The 21051-nt window shown below is 44.6% G+C and overlaps 1 protein-coding gene across 1 annotated transcript in view; it reads right to left on the bottom strand.

Moving 5' to 3' along the window:
* The window catches only part of LOC126474909 (monocarboxylate transporter 2-like), a 97336-nt gene that overhangs the window by 22548 nt on the left and 53737 nt on the right, over positions 1-21051 (bottom strand). Inside the window, exon 6 of the mRNA XM_050102405.1 lies at positions 8208-8338. Coding sequence (XP_049958362.1) covers positions 8208-8338 — 131 coding nt within the window. The remainder of the gene's footprint in view (positions 1-8207; positions 8339-21051) is intronic.

The raw sequence follows: 21051 nt of genomic DNA, 5'->3' as shown, positions 1-21051 counted from the left end.
TAAGATATACTTGAAAATCATACAGGACCTGTATTTATCCATTATGAGACGACTGAAAGCTGTTTTGAATACCAACGGTTTTCCTACACCGTTTTAGGCATAGTAATATGTTGCGCGTTTGGTGTTTCCCTATTTTTGTTCACCGCCTGCACTTTTCAACGCTTCATTACACCGAAGAAGGCCACGAAAATTTTGCTTTTAGGTAGTTGAACAAACAAGATGTCAGAGGACTTACATATTATTTCTGCATGGCACATGTTTATTTTACTTTGTTGATATATTAGAAAGCCATACACACCACAATACTACATCTTTCACACCTTTTTTGTTTCACAACACTCCTTTCTGGCAGCGCACGATCGATGGGTTTTTGCTTCGTTAATAATTTGTTTATTTGATTCTTTGTCGCTGTCATACTTAGGAATTATTTGCACACTAAGGTAGTGGTTCTCAAAATGTGCGGCAGGGTGCACTGGTGCGCACTAGAACATTTCAGGGTGCTCCCTGTAATATTTTAGGAAAACATATGCCCAAATATAAAAGAACATATAGCTACTCAATTTTACTCATTTCACGTCAGGTTTAACACGGAACGAGTCCTTACGTTTTGTCGGATTATTCAGTTAGGTTAAGGAAATAAGGTGGCTTATTCTCCCTATTCGGAATGTTTGTTTAATAGTTTCTCTTGCCTTTCGTCTTGGCAGGGTAAGAGGCATTTGGGTGACACTCGTGCTTCAAGATTCTCTTACAGTTTTATACAGAGTTATTTGTTCGTATTGTGATAATGTATGTTTTTTATTGATGCAAGTTGTATTTTCTGTAGTCTGGACGCGAAATTCAAAATAAAGTTCACAGTATTTGTTTCCTGTACTGATTGTTGTCAAATACTCCTCAGAAATGTGTATGCAGTGTACCCATAATTATTTGAGGTCATTTAATGCGTCCGAAGGTCAAAAGGTTTGAGAACCCCTGCTCTAAGGCAAGTGAAACGAGGCACCACGATGGAGTTACCCGAATGGAACGACAATCGGCAGATGTGCTGCACATTTGCAGACGAACAAATAATTGCAATTTCAGAAAAATTGTACGAGTTGTTCAAGGGAAAGAGCTTCACAAATAGAGGAAGTCAGTAACACGTTGGTCCACTTCTGACCCTTATGCAAGGAGTTATTCGGCTTGGTATTGACTGATAGGATTGTTGGATGTCCAGCCAAATTCTGTGCAATTTGCTCGTTAGATCGTCAAAATCCCAAGCTGGTTGGAGGCCCTGCCCACAACGGTCATATTATCAATTGGGGTGCGATTCGGCGACCTTTCTGGCCGATGTATGATTTGGCAAGAACTTAGGTAAGCGTGTGCGGGCGGGCATTATCTTGTTGAAATATAAGACCAATATGGCTTGCCATAAAGAGCAACAAAACGGGGCGTAGAATATCGTCGACGTACCGTTGTGCTGTAAGCGTGCCGGCCGTTCGTTGTGGCCGAGCGGTTCTAGGCGCTTCAGTCCGGAACCGCGCGACTGCTACGGTCGCAGGTTCGAATCCTTCCTCGGGCATGGATGTGTGTGATGTCCTTAGGTTAGTTGGGTTTAAGTAGTTCTAAGACTAGGGGGCTGATGACCTCAGATGTTAAGTCCCATGGTGCTTAGAGCCATTAGAAACATTTGTAAGTGTGCCACGGATGACAACCAACGAGTTCTGCTATGAAATGAAATACCATCCCTGACCATCGCTCCTGCTTGTCGGAATGTATGGCAATCCACCAGTCAGCTTGGTATTCCACCTATGTCCAGTCGTCCCTAGACACGTCTTCACTGGTCATCAGGGATCGATTCGGAACGGGAACCGTCATTTAGTTCTACTGCAGTCACTGAGATTCCAGGGCGAATGTGCGGCCTTGTTGGTGTACAGGGTCAATGATAGTTGGAGCAAATGGAGCCTTGCGCTCAGCCTCCTTTCTGTGAGCCGTCCATTAACGGTCCTTGTGGTCACTGAAGCACCAGTTGCGCGTTTGATCGATGATAACGATGAATTCGGGGCTCCGACTGCCTCTCTGACCATTGCTCGGTGCTCAGGTTCTGTCGTCTGTCTAGGTCGACTACTTCCTTCTAGACTTCTCGTTCGGCCATTGTTCAAGCTTTGCTGGCAATATCGTCGAATAGTCTTAGATTGTACATTGAATTTCAAAATTTATCGAATTATTGAGTGTACTGTCATAGCTTTTTAATACAATAGTGTGCATGCTCGCGAGCTGTAGCTTACAAGTTATATGAGATAAAATTTTCTGCATAGCTTCAGCTGTTGAACAGCACGTCCCGTACCGCACTGTCTTCGTTCATAACGGAGACCCTACTACTATTGCTGTCTCCACCACTAACACGCTGTCTGGGCAGGTGCGGGCCAAGTTAGTACGTGTGCGTTCTACTATAGAGCTGGCGCTCTCAGTTGTGCAAGCAGTAGAATTTGAGGTTTGGATGGTTTGTAGTAGGAAAGCACACACACACACACACACACACACACACACACACACATCTCGCTACAAAGGACAACATTGTTAAAAAAATTGATTAAAGTAAGTCTGATCCCCTGGCTTCGACCTAAGTTTTCAGTATTATTCCCTAGTTCACTATCAGGTGGATCGTGAAACTGGAAATCCTTTGCTACATATTCCTAAGTGGGAGTCCATTTGCCCTGCTCTCAGTCTACTGGGCTACTTGACTGACGAGACCACGTTTCTATAATTTCTCTCACAAGTAATGTATTTAACAAAAATCAGGCGCTGTATTTGGATCGATGATATTTCAGTGAAGTAGTGATCTTTAATTTTCTTTTTCGTCCACATTTTGTTGTGTACCGGCTTCTGATAGTATGAAATTCAATGTGTTGACAGAGACATCAAAAGCCTGATGTATGAAATTCAATGTGTTGACAGAGACATCAAAAGCCTGATTACACTTTATGGAGAACAAACTATCAGTTGCAGTAGTTGTCATTCTATGAGGGATATTTTTTTCCAAGGTCTGATCGGTCGCGAAATGGAAATCACAGTGAAAATCAAAAATATTGTATTTGAAACATTCGCCTACACCTTCCAGATAGTTTTCTACATAGTCACCGCTCCTTCGGAGACATATACGTAAGTGTGGTACCAACATTCCAAAACCCACGTCAGAGAAGGCAGTCTATGCTTTATACCACTGATCTATGCTAGTCTGCAGCTCGCCGTCTGTGGGAAAATACTGCGATCAAAGCCAGGCATTCATGTGGTCAACGAGATGAGAATCAAAGGGAGCCAAGTGCGGGTTGTGTGGTGGGTGACCAAACACTCCGTATAGAGAAATCTGCAGGAGCGTCTTTTTTATTGCTGTAGTGTGCCACCCAGCATTCATGAAGAAGGACGATGCCTGATGACAACATTCCTCTTCACTTCTGAATTGCCCTTAGTAGGCGATTCTGTCGAATCGCCAATTCTACTAGCTATACAACGTCATCGGCTGACTCTCGCTTACTTCCCTGACCGCCTGCGTCATAAACATATGGTATGTACTTCCTGGTTAAAAGTTCCTGCACCATTGCCGCACTTTGCTGTCATGCATGAAAGTTGCATAATGTGGGCTGCCTGAACCACTCAGCATGAAGAAATCGAATAACAGTACGCGCTTCGCATTTGGCGGGACTCTTTACTGTTTGGCACCTTTACGTGCTCTATGTACGCTCAGAAAGGGTCATCGGATTTTAACTGTGGTTTTAATTTCGCAAGCGATCGGATATTGCAAAAATAGTAGCACTCATGTAACCTATTTATCGGATGGGAATGGGAACTAGCTGGAGAGTGTTGTGGAGTTGGCTAGAAACGGCAATGAAAAGTGCAAGTTTAGAGTGTAATGGGATTTTGCGTTTCTTTTTTTATTCTGTGACCGTCTGAATAAACCAATATTTCTGAAATTTCACCAGCCATGTTCAGTAATATTGATCAGCCAAGTTACATTGCTCCAATGGTGTCAACTCACCTAGATTTCACAGTTTATTTAAAATTTTCAGTGTTCACTGAGCTCAAGGTACCTGCAGAGAAACATCTGCTTAGAGATTAGTTGTTTCAGAGCATTACATTGCAATAGAGAGCAAAGTAAACTGCTTGGGGAAAAAATGAAGCGTCCAGAACACCTGGTAAGATTTCAATCTAACTTCATACATATGCACACCATCAGTGTGTACGTAAATGAGTGGAATTGCAATTCCCAGTCAGTGGCAGAATGACCAGCGAATTAGATTGGTGTTGTTCGTGTTTAACCTAGGTACCAGGCCTAGTAGGCTATTAAGAGGCATAAAGTGCATTAGATATTGCATGATTACTGTGAAGGACATTGTTGTTCCAGGTACTTGCGTAGGATACCGTTATCAATACCAGGGAGGATTTAAAAGGGCCTTATTGTGGGTCTCCATTTGGTCGGATAGTTGAAACTTGCAGTGTTCAGATTTGGAAGGGGGACAGTGACCTGATACAAGTCTGCTTGGAAACGTTAGGGTGGGCATACTCGTCATCAAACTTCCGATCGATCATGTCGGAGGATCACCGTATTGTCCATCACGAACATCCTAACCCTTTCACGTCTGCGCCTGCTACCCAAGAAAAGTTCTACATTCTGTATCACCCCATACGATTAGTCAAAGGCAAGCAGTAACGGTTTAAGGAATTTCTGTTCCCTGCCTAGGTTACCGCCAACACCACAATACAAATGACTGCGTTTGAAGCGCTGCTGGTAAATGCTATCGCACTGTGTTCAGCGATGACCCGCGTTTCTTCCCTACCGTTTCCGACCTGGGGAAAGGTTGCATTGACATCATTTAGGAGAGGCACAGAGGTAATACTATTGGTGTGGGGAGCCATCAGGTATGTCTGGCACTAGCGCGTTCTGGCCACATGCACACTCTGATAGGTGTCGAAAGGGTTCCCTATACTGCCGACCCTTAGATGTCGGTGAATGGCCTGTCTGCGTAAAGTAACATTTTTCAGGTGCCCAGGGAAGGTGTGCAAGTGGAACAGATAGTGTCGATAGAACTGGGAGGTCTTAAAGGGACCCATTGTCGGTATATTCACGCCAGTTTCAATTTCACAGCCCCCCGTGCACATGTCACAAGTAGGTGGGAACAGAAAGGCTGAAAAAGCATAAACATTCTTTGCTTTATTTGGACCCCATTCAAACTTCTTCGAATGGTCTGAACGGTCCCCACCGCTTCCACTCTGTATACAAGAGCAAAATTGCGGTCGCTTTACACTTCAGAGGAGGAAGATCACGTGCAGTGGTGTTGCTGGTCCACGATGTCCTTAGAGAATGGCTGAATCGTTCGGGGGGTGTCAACAGTGTCAAAGGTTGTCAAAAAAATGGCTCTGAGCACTATGGGACTCAACTGCTGAGGTCATTAGTCCCCTAGAACTTAGAACTAGTTAAACCTAACTAACCTAAGGACATCACACACATCCATGCCCGAGGCAGGATTCGAACCTGCGACCGTAGCGGTCTCGCGGTTCCAGACTGCAGCGCCAGAACCGCGCGGCCACTTCGGCCGGCGGTTGTCAAAAAAGCCGTCCTGTTGCTCATCAGAATGCGAACTGTCCTTTTCGACCGCAAAATGTGTGAAAATGACGTTCTTTATGCCACCTCTTGAGGACTTTTCTTTTCGTTCTGAACGGCAGCGTGTCTCAGATATTTTCCTGGGCCACCCACAAATAGCCCCGCGTGATTTCCACACTAGGCATCACATTCGGAGTGCGACTAACTTCCAGTCGTCTGACACGTCCACGGTGGCGTTGGAAAGAACTGTGAGAAACAGGCTGCCAATGTGATATCGTTTGCTCACCTTACAATTCACATGAACTTCGACCTCTGTCCTTACTTTCACATCTTCCTGTTTGAAGCGTCGCCGAGCCTGAAGGTGACGTTGCAGGGCACCATGTTTTTGCACCGTTACAGAGAAAGTCAAATTTTAAACATCGCATGCAATGGGAGACAGCTAGAAGCTTTCAGATAAGTGGCCCTTTAATTATATACACAGAGTGTATGTCTCTCCTAGGAGATGTCAGGCGCATTTTGTTTCAGCAGATAGTTCGAATCAGTCCAAACAAATACAGCTCATCACGTCTTCCATGCTGCTCCCAGCGTAGGTGGAAAGTATCGGTTTGTTTCACGTTTCAAACAAATTCATTTAAGTGGAAATTTACGCGCTCTTTCGACAGGGCGATATTCGTCTTATCGATGTGTGTTAACAGAGACAGTAAAGCACGAGGAATAGCCAGTACTCCTGCAGTGACTCCACCGCCCTGGCCCACACTGACTGCTGCCATGCAGAAGCGCTGCAGAGTCGCTGATGGAGTACTGATTATTCTTCGTGTTTTAGAGTTTCTGTTAATACATACGGATAAAACGAATAATGTACTGGACTAATTTCGCCCCACTCTATCGAATGTGCACGTAAAATTGCCATTCAAAAATCGTTTTATTTGTGATGGCAAACATACAGACGTTTTACTTCGACGCAGGACATCGTATGAAAGACGAGGGGAGCACGATTTGTTTGGGCTGACTCCCACTACATCCGAAACATCAGAGAAAATGCACCTGATGACCCACAGAAGTGACACACACACACACACATACACTATTTGATCAAAAGTATCCGGACACCTGGCTGAAAATGACTTACAAGTTCGTGGCGCCCTCCATCGGTAATGCTGGAATTCAATATGGAGTTGGCCCACCCTTATCCCTGATAACAGCTTCCACTCTCGCAGGCATGCGTTCAAACAGGTGCTGGAAGGTTTCTTAGGGGATGGCAGCCCATTCTTCACGGAGTGCTGCACTGAGCAGAGGTAACGATTTCGGTAGGTGAGGCCTGGGACGAGGTCGGCGTTCCAAAACATCTAAAAGGTGTTCTATAGGATTCTCGTCAGGACTCTGTGCCGCGCGGGATTAGCCGAGCTGTCTGGGGCGCTGCAGTCATGGACTGTGCGGCTGGTCCAGGCGAAGGTTCGAGGCCTTCCTCAGGCATAGGTGTGTGTGTGTTTGTCCTTAGGATAATTTAGGTTAAGTAGTGTGTAAGCTTAGGGACTGATGACCTTAGCAGTTAAGTCCCATAAGATTACACACACATTTGAAAATTTTTTTTTCAGGACTCTGTGCAGGCCAGTCCATTACAGGGATGTCTCTGTCGTGTAACCACTCCGCCACATGCCGTGCATTATGAACATGCTCGATCGTGTTGGAAGATGCAATCGCCATTGCCGAATTGCTCTTCAACAGCGGGAAGCAAGAAGGTGCTTAAAAATCAATTTAGGCCTGTGCTGTTATAGTACCACGAAGAACAAGAAGGGGTGCAAGCCTCTCCATGAAAAGCATGACCACACCATAACACCACCGCATCCGAATTTTACTGTTGGCACTACACACGCTGGCAGATGACTTTCACCGGGAAGTCGCTATACCCACACCCTGCCGTCGGATCGCCACCTTGTGTACCGTGATTAATCACTCTATACAACGTTTTTCCACTGATCAATCGCCCATTGTTTACGCTCCTGGATAGATGTCTGCCAATTACACATTACGACCCTCTTCAACTGTCGGCGGTCTCTGTCAGTCAACAGACGAAGTCCGACTGTACGCTTTTGTGCTGTACGTCTATCACATCGGAAACAGTGGACCTAGGGATGTTTAGGAGTGTGGATATCTTGCGTACAGACGTATGACACAAGTGACACCCAATCACCTGACAACGTTCGAAGTCGGTGAGTTCCGCGGAGAGCCCCATTCTGCTCTCTCACGATGTCTAATGATTATTGAGGTCGCTGGTTTGGAGTACCTGGCACTAGATGGCAGCACAATGTACTTAATATGAAAAACGTATGTTTTTGGGAGTGTCCTGATACTTCTGATCAGATAGTAGAAAGGTATATCAAATATCTGTATCTGGCCCATCGAGGGATATACATACTTGTTACACGTTAAAGTGCTCTACACAGATTATCCCAGGTACTTGACATCAATCGATTTCTAGTGTTTGTTCACCGATTCTTTAGTCAAACGTAATCTAATATTTTCTTGTGGATATACTTCTGTTGAGACTTCCCTTGATGTTAGTCTCTTATGATGGTGTCGTCAATTGATTATTGCTTCCTGACGACGTACCAATGAGAACAGAGAGCACTCTAACCTTTTGGACTGGTTCTCCGTCGTCTGCATGGCCTGTTCCGGGAAAGGGATGCTGTTGAAGCTGGCGATAGAGATGCGTGGACGCCGGACGGCGTCGCTGATCCTTGCCACGCTGCTGCTGCGCCGCCGCTCCTGCAAAAATACATCACACACAGAAGGCGCTTCAGTAGTAGCTGATTAAACTGGGAAGGTTGCGCTGCATCCAGGGTAAGGTTTCAGATTCACCTTCCCTCACGCAGGAGAGCCATGTGGTCAGATGTCTTGCCCTTTGTAGTACAATTATGAGCTGTAGGGAAGCGTCCATTTCACGGCTGAGTCAAGGTTTGCCCCGAGGGGTGAATCATCTGACACACCAGAGACTCGTTACAAGCTTGCCATTATTTTGGAAATGGGTGGAGACGGACGTGGAGCCGCAAGAGTAGTGATTTCTGGTAGTATCATGTTAGGAGCGGAGCACGATTGTCAGTCCATGTGCCTACAAAGAATGCTATTGGTACTGCGGTTTATATGACTGAGAATGACAGCCTTCAACAGCATATGTGTCTTGTTCTTGATATATTATGCCCTAGGTTCAGTTCTGATAGACAATAATGTCCAGTTAAGCAAGGATGAATACAGGATGATCATTGGAACATGGTTCCCCCAGAATGACGAGCGTACTCCCTCATCTTAAATCTTGTTGAGGATTCTTTCCTCTAAGTGTAACATGGCGTTGATGAAGCTGGTATTAGGGAAGGTCGGAGAAGGAAATACGTCGTGCTCTTTCGAATGCGCCTTCCCGGCTTTGGGCTTAATCTCTGTAAGGAGACCACGATGTAACACGCCGGTGGGTACAAATGGGTGGGGGGGTACCTTAAACTGGTGGTGTCGTTCCTACTTTTCTTGACCGTGCGCCCTGTTCACACCACGTGCCTGGCAATCCCGCGGCGGTCGTAATGTTCTGCTCCACACTGCTGCTAGCTTGCCTGAAATTATCTATCGAAATATGCAAGCGGGTTTAGGGGAGCCACTCAACGTTAAAACACAACTCTGTCCTATGTCTGGTATGAACATCTATATTCTGAGATGATATGGAAACCACAGGTTGCACTGTTTACAACTTTACACTCTAAATAGTAAATGTTATCCCAATTAACAATATTGATGATTAACAGTCCAAAATATCATTCGGACGAGCGTACGCGTAACCGACACGACGCGGGTGATTGTTGATGATGCGAAAGCCGAATGATCGAACGAAAGTTCTTACGCTCGTCGCACATACAGATATCTGGTAATCGTCCTCCTTGTAATGATATAACACTGTTCGTAAAGTTAGTTTTTCAGTTCTCAGTTCTCACTTGTACGAGCGTGCGCGTAACCGTCGCGGCGCGGCTGATGGTTGATGATGCGGAACGCGATGATCGAACGCACGTTCTCACGCTCGCTAAAAATCATTGGCACATGATTGCACTCTTTTGTGGTAAATAGTATTACTGATTCACATTTGTTCATTCTTGGAGACCGAACACGGCACGGATGATCGATGCTATGCGATACGCAACGAGAGGATACATAAATATGTTATTAACGCGACTGCTCATTTTCAATTACTTCTTGCCGCACTTTCCTCTGAACCATTTCAATATGTCATCACTTTACTGTAATAGCACTTGTAGCAACACTTCAATCTGAATACTAACAATGCTTCTACATGAAGAGCTACACACTACACAACATAACAGTACCGTTGTAAGAGGTCCGAGCAGACGTAATTTCGATGTATTGCTCACGCGCTGCCTGCGATATGTAAGGTAAAAGAGAATCTCAGACCAGAGAGCAGTGTTGACTGCAGGAGGAACTGTGTAGCTGTAGCAGTAAGTTGTTGCTAGCGAGCAGTCTGGTCTGGTGTATCGTGTTGGCTGGGCCGGTCGTGGTGCAGCGATGCCGGAGCCTGACCATTATTGTATAAGGTAAAAAAGTAGCCTCGCGCATAAGTAGTATTGTTATCTCAATTCCCATGTAAATGTTTTAAAAATGTCCTAATAATAATCTTTCTCATAAAAGAAAATAACTTTTAACAACCATTCATTTCAATTTTAAAGAATTTGCTAATTTCTCCAATCCATGATCATCCCGATTATTGCAAAAGAAAAATCAGTTGTTTCCTTTCATAAATGACAAATCTATCGGCCAGCATTGCACAGGGCTGTGCCAGAAAAATTTATTGTAAGAGCAGATATATATGCGTTATCCGGCGACTTCATTGAGGTAAGAATTTTTCTTTTTTTTTTTTTATTCAGAATGATCTTTCAGGGCCATGACGCAGCACTGCTGACGTCCAAAATTTACCAGGTTAAATTCACAGTCAATTATTGAAAAGTTACAAGTGAGCGACAATTTAATTGAGAGGTTAGTTACATTGTATTATCACCAGGTTACTGAATTAATTTTTTGTTGAGACGTTACACTGAATGTGAACGACTTAATTATAATTTTTACTGTTGAGAAGTTTAGGAATTTTTCTGTTTTGAGGTTACGCCAAATGTGAAGGAATTCTGTGGGGAGGTTACGCCGTGTCCCACCCTCGACTCAGTACAGACGCAGATGCCCGCAAAGATTCTCCACAACTAAGCCAGACATATGACAATACGCCTACAACGAGTAACCTAAATCTGGACTGAAGGCAGACATCGAAGCAATTCAGGTGCGGGCTGCTAGATTTGTTACCTGTAAGTTCGAACACCCCCCCCCCCCCCCATCAACCATGGACCTTGCCGTTGGTGGGGAGGCTTGCATGCCTCAGCGATACAGATGGCCGTATCGTAGGTGCAACCAAAACGGAGGGTTATCTATTAAGAGGCCAGACAAACGTGTGGTACCTGAAGAGGGGCAGCAGCCTTTTCAGTAGTTGCAGGTGCAACAATCTGAATGATTGACTGATCTGGCCTTGTACACTAGCCAAAACGGCCTTGCTGTGCTGGTACTGCGAACAGCTGAAAGCAAGGGGAAACTACAGCCGTAATTTTTCTCGAGGGCATGCAGCTTTACTGTATGGTTAAATGATGATGGCGTCCTCTTGGGTAAAATATTCCGGAGGTAAAATAGTCCCCCATTCGGATCTCCGGGCGGGGACTACTCAAGAGGACGTCGTTATCAAAAAACGTGTTCTACGGATCAGAGCGTGGAATGTCAGATCCCTTAATCGGGCAGGCAGGTTAGAAAACCTAAAAAGGGATAGGTGAAATTTAGATATAGTGGGAATTAGTGAAGTTCGGTGGCAGGAGGAACAAGGCTTTTGGTCAGGTGAATACAGGGTTATAAATACAAAATCAAATAGGGGTAATGCATTAGTAGTTTTAATGGTTCAAATGGCTCTGAGCACTATGAGACTGAACATCTGAGGTCATCAGTCCCCTAGAACTAAGAATCTACTTAAACCTAACTAACCTAAGGACATCACACACATCCATGCCCGAGGCAGGATTCGAAACTGCGACCGTAGCGGTCGCGCGGTTCCAGACTGAAGCGCCTAGAACCGCTCGGCCACTACGGCCGGCGTAGGTTTAGTAATGAATAAAAAAAATAGGAGTGCGGGTAAGCTACTACAAACAGCATAATGAACGCATTATTGTGGCCAAGATAGACACGAAGCAAACACCTACTACAGTAGTACAAGTTTATATGCCAACTAGCTCTGCAGATGATGAAGAAATTGAAGAAATGTATGATGAGATAAAAGAAATTATTCAGGTAGTGAAGGTAGACGAAAATTTAATAGTCATGGGTGACTGGAATTCGAGAGTAGGAAAATGGAGAGAAGGAAACACAGTAGGTGAATATGGATTGGGGGAAAGAAATGAAAGAGGAAGCCGTCTGGTAGAATTTTGCGCAGAGCATAACTTAATCATAGTTAACACTTGTTTCAAGAATCATAAAAGAAGGTTGTACACATGGAAGAATCCTGTAAATACTAGATGGTATCAGATAGATTATATAATGGTAAGACAGAGATTTAGGAACCAGGTATTAAATCGTAAGACATTTCCAGTGGCAGATGTGGACTCTGACCACAATCTATTTGTTATGAACTGTAGATTAAAACTGAAGAAACTGCAAAAAGGTGGGAATTTAAGGAGATGGGACCTGGATAAACTGACTAAACCAGAGGTTGTACAGAGTTTCAGGGAGAGCATAAGGGAACAATTGACAGGAATGGGGGAAAGAAATACAGTAGAAGAAGAATGGGTAGCTCTGAGGGATGAAGGAGGGAAGGCAGCAGAAAATCGAGTAGGTAAAAAGACAAGGGCTAGTAGAAATCCTTGGGTAACAGAAGAAGTATTTAATTTAATTGATGAAAAGAGAAAATATAAAAACGCAGTAAATGAAGCAGGCAAAAAGGAATACAAACGTCTCAAAAATGAGATGGATAGGAAGTGCAAAATGGTTAAGCAGGGATGGCTAGAGGACAAATGTAAGGATATAGAGGCTTATCTCACTAGGAGTAGGATAGATACTGCCTACAGGAAAATTAAAAAGACCTTTGGAGAAAGGAGAACCACCTGTATGAATATCAAGAGCTCAGATGGAAACCCAGTTCTAAGCAAAGAAGGGAAAGCAGAAAGGTGGAAGGAGTATATAGAGGGTCTATACAAGGTCGAAGTACTTGAGGACAATATTATGGAAATGGAAGAGGATATAGATGAAGATGAAATGGGAGATATGATACTGCGTGAAGAGTTTGACAGAGCACTGAAAGACCTGAGTCGAAACAAGGCCCCGGGAGTATACGACATTCCATTAGAACTACTGACGACCTTGGGAGAGCCAGTGCTGAAAAAACTCTACCATCTGGTGAGCAAGATGTATGAGACAGGCGAAATACCCTCAGACTTCAAGAAGAATATAATAATTGCAATCCCAAAGAAAGCAGGTTTTGACAGGTGTGAAAATTACCGAACAATCAGTTCAATAAGCCACAGCTTAAAATACTAACGCCAATTCTTTACAGACGATTGGAAAAACTAGTAGAAGCCACCCTTGGGGAAGATCAGTTTGGGTTCCGTAGAAATATTGGAACACGTGAGGCAATGCTGACCTTACGACTTACGACTCACCGGCGGGGTCAGGGATTTTCTCTGCCTCGTGATGACTGGGTGTTGTGTGATGTCCTTAGGTTAGTTAGGTTTAAGTAGTTCTAAGTTCTAGGGGACGGATGACCATAGATGTTAAGTCCCACAGTGCTCAGAGTCATTTGAACCATTTGACCTTACGACTTATCTTAGAAGAAAGATTAAGGAAAGGCTAACCTACGTTTCTAGCATTTGTAGTCTTAGAGAAAGCTTTTGACAATGTTGACTGGAATACTCTTTTTCAAATTCTGAAGGTGGCAGGGGTAAAATACAGGGAGCGAAAGGCTATTTACATTTTGTACAGAAACCAGATGGCAGTTATAAGAGTCGAGGGGCATGAAAGGGAGCAGTGGTTGGGAAGGGAGTGAGAAAGGGTTGTAGCCTATCCCCGATGTTGTTCAATCTGTATAATGAGCAAGCAGTAAAGGAAACAAAAAAAAATTCGGAGTAGGTATTAAAATCCATGGAGAAGAAATAAAAACTTTGAGGTTCGCCGATGACGTTGTCATTCTGTCAGAGACAGCAAAGGACTTGGAAGAGCAGTTGAACGGAATGGACAGTGTCTTGAACGGAGGATATAAGATGAACATCAACAAAAGCAAAACAAGGATAATGGAATGTAGTCGAATTAAGTCGGATGATGCTGAGGGAATTAGATTAGGAAATAAGACACTTAAAGTAGTAAAGGAGTTTTGCTATTTGGGGAGCAAAATAACTGATGATGGTTGAAGTAGAGATGATATAAAATGTAGACTGGCAATGGCAAGGAAAGCGTTTCTGAAGAAGAGAAATTTGTTAACATCGAGTATATATTTACGTGTCAGGAAAACGTTTCTGAAAGTATTTGTATGGAGTGTAGCCATGTATGGAAGTGAAACATGGGCGATAAATAGTTTGGACAAGAAGAGAATAGAAGCTTTCGAAATGTGGTGCTACAGAAGAATGCTGAAGATTAGATGGGTAGATCACATAACTAATCGGGAGGTACTGAATAGAATTGGGGAGAAGAGGAGTTTGTGACACAACTTGACAAGAAGAAGAGACCAGTTGGTAGGACATGTTCTGAGGTATCAAGGGATCACAAATTTAGCATTGGAGGGCAGCGTGGAGGGTAAAAATCGTAGAGGGAGACCAAGAGATGAATACACTAAGCAGATTTAGAAGGATGTAGGTTGCAGTAAGTATTGGGAGATGAAGAAGCTTGCACAGGATAGAGTAGCATGGAGAGCTGCATCAAACCAGTGTCAGGACTGAAGACCACAACAACAACAAGTTCGAACAACACGTCAGCGTTACGGAGATGCTTCTTGAACTGAAATGGGAATTACTGGAGGGAAGACGGCGTTCTTTTTGAGAACTATTATTGAGAAAATTTAGAGAACCGGCATTTGAATCTGAATTCCGAACGATTCTACTACAGCCAACAAACACTGCGCGTCAGGACCACGAAGATAAGATAACAGAAATTAGGGCTCATATGGAGGCATATACACAACCGTTTTTCCATAGCTCTTTTTGCGAGTGGGACAGGAAAGGAAATGACAAGTAGTGGTACACGAATCCCTCCGCCACGCACCACACGTTGGCTTGCGTATTAGGTGTAGCTGTAGACGTAGATGGATGGCCGTCCTACCAAATACGTGTCATGTACCGAGTGAGATGGGGCAAGGGTTAGTGGACTCGCTTTCGGGAGTATTATTGTTCAAACCCTTTTCAACCCATCCAGATTTAGGTTTTCGGTTATTACCCTAAATCGATTAAGGTATATACCGAGATAGTTCCTCTGTAAATTACGAGGGCGATACTCATCCCCTTTCTTGTCTAATATGAGATTGCACTCCGCCTCTAATGGCTTCACTGGCTATGGGACATTAAACTCTAACCTTTCTTCTTTCGAATCCAGTGTCTTGTCTTTGCGTTACCTCGCTCGATTCCAGCCGGAAGGCGTGCAGCGCTAACAACACCACCAGCGATGTCACTCTCCATAAATTATTTGTGCATAAATGGAAGTGCATTCAAGAGAGCAGCCATACTGACACAACCCAGGCGAGATATGTGCCTAATTTATTCCTTGTATTGGCACCACACATCCTACTGACACTTTTTGCGATACTGGAGAAACCTCATTATCACCCTCTCACCTGGGATACAGAATGTTGACAAGGGACTTCCAGAACACTAATTATCGCCGTGTCACATGTTGTTTGGTGGCCGTGGAAGATTTTAAGACATTTAAGGTGCATATGACGATGTGATCCCATTGCAAAAGGATAAAAAACCTGCCCAATATGAGTCAATGTTCCGACTCTTATAACCACGTTACCAACATTTCGTTAAACTACAGTTTTCTTTTCTTTCGAAGATCTCTTAACTTAATCCTTAAAGTCAGTACTTAGGCTGTTAGGAAAGTAAGTTGAAATTGTATTTTTCATCAGATGTATTACATTTTTATTCAGTTTCCTTCATCAGTATGTAGCCGGCCATGATTATTTCTTGTTGATCAAAGAAGGAACGATACTCAAAAAATTAATCGGGCCGTCGACCAAGAGGTCATTAGAAACGGAGCACTACCTGGAATAAGGCCATTGTAGTGAATGAAATAGGACGCTTTCATTTGAAAGGAATCGTTCCAGCACTCCCCCTGATCGATCAGTGAAACCTACAGATAGATGCCCGCACAGGGCTTTGAGTCATACTCCTCCCGAACGTGAGTCATTTGTGCTGACTACTGACTCATCTCACTCGGTTTTTTGTTGGTGCTGCTGTGGTCCTCAGTCCGAGGACTTGTTTGATGGAACTCACCATGCTAGTTAGCGCTGTACAAGTCGGTTCATCTCAACACACTTACTGGGACCTACATCCATTTGAACCTTCTTGGTACACTCGAACCTTGACCGCCTAGTAAAATCATTCTCTGTCCCCCGACGTCTCTCCATTACCAAATTAACAATTCTTGATGCCTCAGGATCTGTCCTATCCAACAAACATTTCTTTGCGTCAGGCTGTGTCATCAACGCCGTCTTCAGTGATTATTCTACCTATCCATCTAATCTTCAGCAGTATTCTGTAATATTTCGTTTAAAAAGTTTATACATCTTCTTGTCTGCACTGTTTATCGTCCAAATTTCACTTCCATATATGGCTACGCTCTACCCAACAACTTTCAGAAATGGCTTACCAACATCTAAATGTAATGGTCATTTTATCCATGCTAGATCTTGTGAACTCCGCAGCCGTTAATGAATGTTGTCTACCGACCACAAATGTTTTTATATTAGAGCCATAAACAGCTTCGGGCATTCATACCCATCTTCAGATGGCTAAAGTTTCCAGTTACTTCAGTGTTTTCAAAAGCAGCTTCAGCTCCGGCAGTGTATAAGAATATTTCAGTTAAAACAAAAGTCTTGTAAACTATTTAACCTAGTGTGGCTGGGTGCGTTATTCATCACATTTAAATGTATATTCGATTCGCGATTCGCCCCTCATTCCAAGGTTAATACCAAGTACGTATCTACAAGTATGCTCGAACGACTTGTCTGGAATATCGGTAATAAAGTACATTCTGAAAATCTCATACTTTAATGGCTTAATGCCGAAATTGCAATTGCATGATAAAATACTGAAAAGAAATTGAAATTCTTTAAAAACTGTAGAAGCTGTGGACCCTTACTGAAAGATAAAAAACTTTATTTCTTATGCCTGAAATATTAACACTTGTTCCAAATTTGTCTTCAGTTCCCTTCACTACCAGTTCAATGTAGGCAATTAATAACATGGGAGTCACGCTACAAACCCATGTCACTGACGTTTCAACTAAGTCTTCCCTTTCATGTCCTTCAACTCTTATAACCGCTTCTGGTTTCCGCACATGTCATAAATAATCGTTCACCCTTTATTTCATCCCTGATAATTTCAGAATTCCAAAGAGTGTGTTCCAGTTCAAATAGCCAAATGCTTTTTCTTCAATCTACACTCCTGGAAATGGAAAAAAGAACACATTGACACCGGTGTGTCAGACCCACCATACTTGCTCCGGACACTGCGAGAGGGCTGTACAAGCAATGATCACACGCACGGCACAGCGGACACACCAGGAACCGCGGTGTTGGCCGTCGAATGGCACTAGCTGCGCAGCATTTGTGCACCGCCGCCGTCAGTGTCAGCCAGTTTGCCGTGGCATACGGAGCTCCATCGCAGTCTTTAACACTGGTAGCATGCCGCGACAGCGTGGACGTGAACCGTATGTGCAGTTGACGGACTTTGAGCGAGGGCGTATAGTGGGCATGCGGGAGGCCGGGTGGACGTACCGCCGAATTGCTCAACACGTGGGGCGTGAGGTCTCCACAGTACATCGATGTTGTCGCCAGTGGTCGGCGGAAGGTGCACGTGCCCGTCGACCTGGGACCGGACCGCAGTGACGCACGGATGCACGCCAAGACCGTAGGATCCTACGCAGTGCCGTAGGGGACCGCACCGCCACTTCCCAGCAAATTAGGGACACTGTTGCTCCTGGGGTATCGGCAAGGACCATTCGCAACCGTCTCCATGAAGCTGGGCTACAGTCCCGCACACCGTTAGGCCGTCTTCCGCTCACGCCCCAACATCGTGCAGCCCGCCTCCAGTGGTGTCGCGACAGGCGTGAATGGAGGGACGAATGGAGACGTGTCGTCTTCAGCGATGAGAGTCGCTTCTGCCTTGGTGCCAATGATGGTCGTACGCGTGTTTGGCGCCGTGCAGGTGAGCGCCACAATCAGGACTGCATACGACCGAGGCACACAGGGCCAACACCCGGCATCATGGTGTGGGGAGCGATCTCCTACACTGGCCGTACACCACTGGTGATCGTCGAGAGGACACTGAATAGTGCACGGTACATCCAAACCGTCATCGAACCCATCGTTCTACCATTCCTAGACCGGCAAGGGAACTTGCTGTTCCAACAGGACAATGCACGTCCGCATGTATCCCGTGCCACCCAACGTGCTCTAGAAGGTGTAAGTCAACTACCTTAGCCAGCAAGATCTCCGGATCTGTCCCCCATTGAGCATGTTTGGGACTGGATGAAGCGTCGTCTCACGCGGTCTGCACGTCCAGCACGAACGCTGGTCCAACTGAGGCGCCAGGTGGAAATGGCATGGCAAGCCGTTCCACAGGACTACATCCAGCATCTCTACGATCGTCTCCATGGGAGAATAGCAGCCTGCATTGCTGCGAAAGGTGGATATACACTGTACTAGTGCCGACATTGTGCATGCTCTGTTGCCTGTGTCTATGTGCCTGTGGTTCTGTCAGTGTGATCATGTGATGTATCTGACCCCAGGAATGTGTCAATAAAGTTTCCCCTTCCTGGGATAATGAATTCACGGTGTTCTTATTTCAATTTCCAGGAGTGTATCTTCTCAGACAAATCGTAAGATCAATATTGCCTCTAGTGTTCTTGCGTTTCTCTGGAATTCTAAATCATTCTCCTTCAGGATAGCGTCAACTAGTCGTATTAATATTTTGCAACAATTAATTATTAAACTGATTGTTATTGTTCATAAACTACAGTAATCAGAGATGCGTTGTACTGATCTATTTTCGATTCACATTACTATAGAACGGATATGTGTAGCGAAATAAACAAAGTCAGTTATCCTCCCAACAATAACATTAACACAAAATGCCCACACTGTGTTTCGGCTCTGAGCACTATGGGACTTAACAAAAAAAATGGCTCTGAGCACTATGAGACTTAACTTCTGAGGTCATCAGTCCCCTAGAACTTAGAACTACTTAAACCTAACTAACCTACGGACATCACACAGATCCATGCCCGAGGCAGGATTCGAATCTGCGACCGTAGCAGTCGTGCGGTTCCGGACTGAGCGCCTAGAACCGCGAGACCACCGCGGCGGGACTTAACATCTGAGGTCATCAGTCCCCATTGTGTTTTACTAGGGAGAGTTAACGGCTTAGTCAGTTCTCTTTCCATGTTTCCTCGATTTGAGAAAGATGTACGGCTTCCTTTTTCTAGCGAAAAACCATTAGTTCAGAGTGAAAGAAGATGTTTTGCAGTGGTCTACATGGTAGCACCAACATTCGATACAGGCACGCTTAAAAAATGTGCGGTATCTTAGTGACTATACTGTCTTTATCTGTGGGACAGCTAACGTGAAAGAAGTGTAAATATTGATCGTTGTTAATTGAGGTCTGTACTCTACTTTTCTGTTCATTTATGTTAACACAGTTAATAAGATAGTGAGTTCTCTAATGTTAAGCACCGCTTCATTATAAGAGAAAAGCAAGTGTTCCTTGCGAAAAGCAAATATGGTTCCCAGTAAAAAGCTGTGTACGACGCTGAAAACTGATCAGCCGCTGTGAGCAATACATTGGCACTGTCTTAGTAGACAACGACGCTGCGAGCCAGTAGACAGACCAACAGCGTCATATTATAGAAACTGCCAACATTGACGCATCTGGCGATAACTATATGCTGTTCTGAAATAGCTGGTTGTAATGCGTGTGGCACATACGAATTGTTGGTCCTAATGATCAGATTATCTTTGGACATCCAACAGGCATCAGCTGCAGAGAATCTGTAGATTATTTGGTATACGAATCCAAACCATAGAGTTTGGTACTACTATATATCTGATTTATTCCAAAGGCAACCGGTTTCCGTATTCCAGTGTGCCATCATCAGACCCTCTACGGTAACATAGTTGGGTTGGTTGTTTGGGGGAAGACACCAAACAGCGAGGTCATCGGTCTCATCGGATTAGCGAAGGAAGTCGGCCGTGCCCTTTCAGAGGAACCATCCCGGCATTTGCCGGAAGTGATTTAGGGAAATCATGGAACAGCTAAATCAGGACGGTCGGACCCGGGATTGAACCGTCGTCCTCCCGAATGCGGCCGGCCGAGGTGGCCGAGCGGTTCTAGGCGCTATAGTCTCGAACCGCGCGACCGCTATGGTCGCAGGTTCGAATCCTGCCTCGGGCGTGGGTGTGTGTGATGTCCTTAGGTTAGTTAGGTTTAAGCAGTTCTAAGTTCTAGGGGACTGATGACCTCAGAAGTTAAGTCCCATAGTGCTCAGAGCCATTTGAACCATTCCCGAATGCGAGTCCAGTGTGCTAACCACTGCGCCACCTCGCTCGATGGTAACGTAGTGGCTGAGCTTATATTGCCAGAGAAAGTATCATGCAAAAGCGAACTATACGCTGGTACCGATTTTTAGTTCGGTTCTGCTTGATACTTTCTCTGGCAGTACAAGCTCAGTCACTGTGCCACCACATAGGGTCTTATGATGACATAATAAAATGCCATAACCGGTTGCCCCTGGAATAAGTCGGAGATGAAAATACAGCTGTTGGTTTATTCATTGCTGGTTATATGTTTAGTTGTGGCTTGTTTTATATCTAAAACCGTCGATATGAACAAAAATTGGAGGTGAAATGTGATTTCATTTTCTGACTTACGGTTGTTTAAGGATAGATTCATTATAAAATGAGAGGTTATAAGAGCAATTGACTGACGTTTAATTTCTTCGACTACCAAACGAAGAATTACGAATGAAGTTGTGGTGTCACCGCCAGACACCACACTTGCTAGGTGGTAGCTTAAATCGGCCGCGGTCCATTTAGTACATGTCGGACCCGCGTGTCGCCACTGTGTGATCGCAGACCTAGCGCCACCACAAGGCAGGTCTCGATATACGATAGAGCACTCGCCCCAGTTGTACGACGACATTGCTAG

The sequence above is a fragment of the Schistocerca serialis genome, chromosome 4, assembly GCF_023864345.2.
Source record: "Schistocerca serialis cubense isolate TAMUIC-IGC-003099 chromosome 4, iqSchSeri2.2, whole genome shotgun sequence".
Classification (NCBI taxonomy): domain Eukaryota; kingdom Metazoa; phylum Arthropoda; class Insecta; order Orthoptera; family Acrididae; genus Schistocerca; species Schistocerca serialis.
This window is presented reverse-complemented; position numbering and strand designations above follow the sequence as displayed.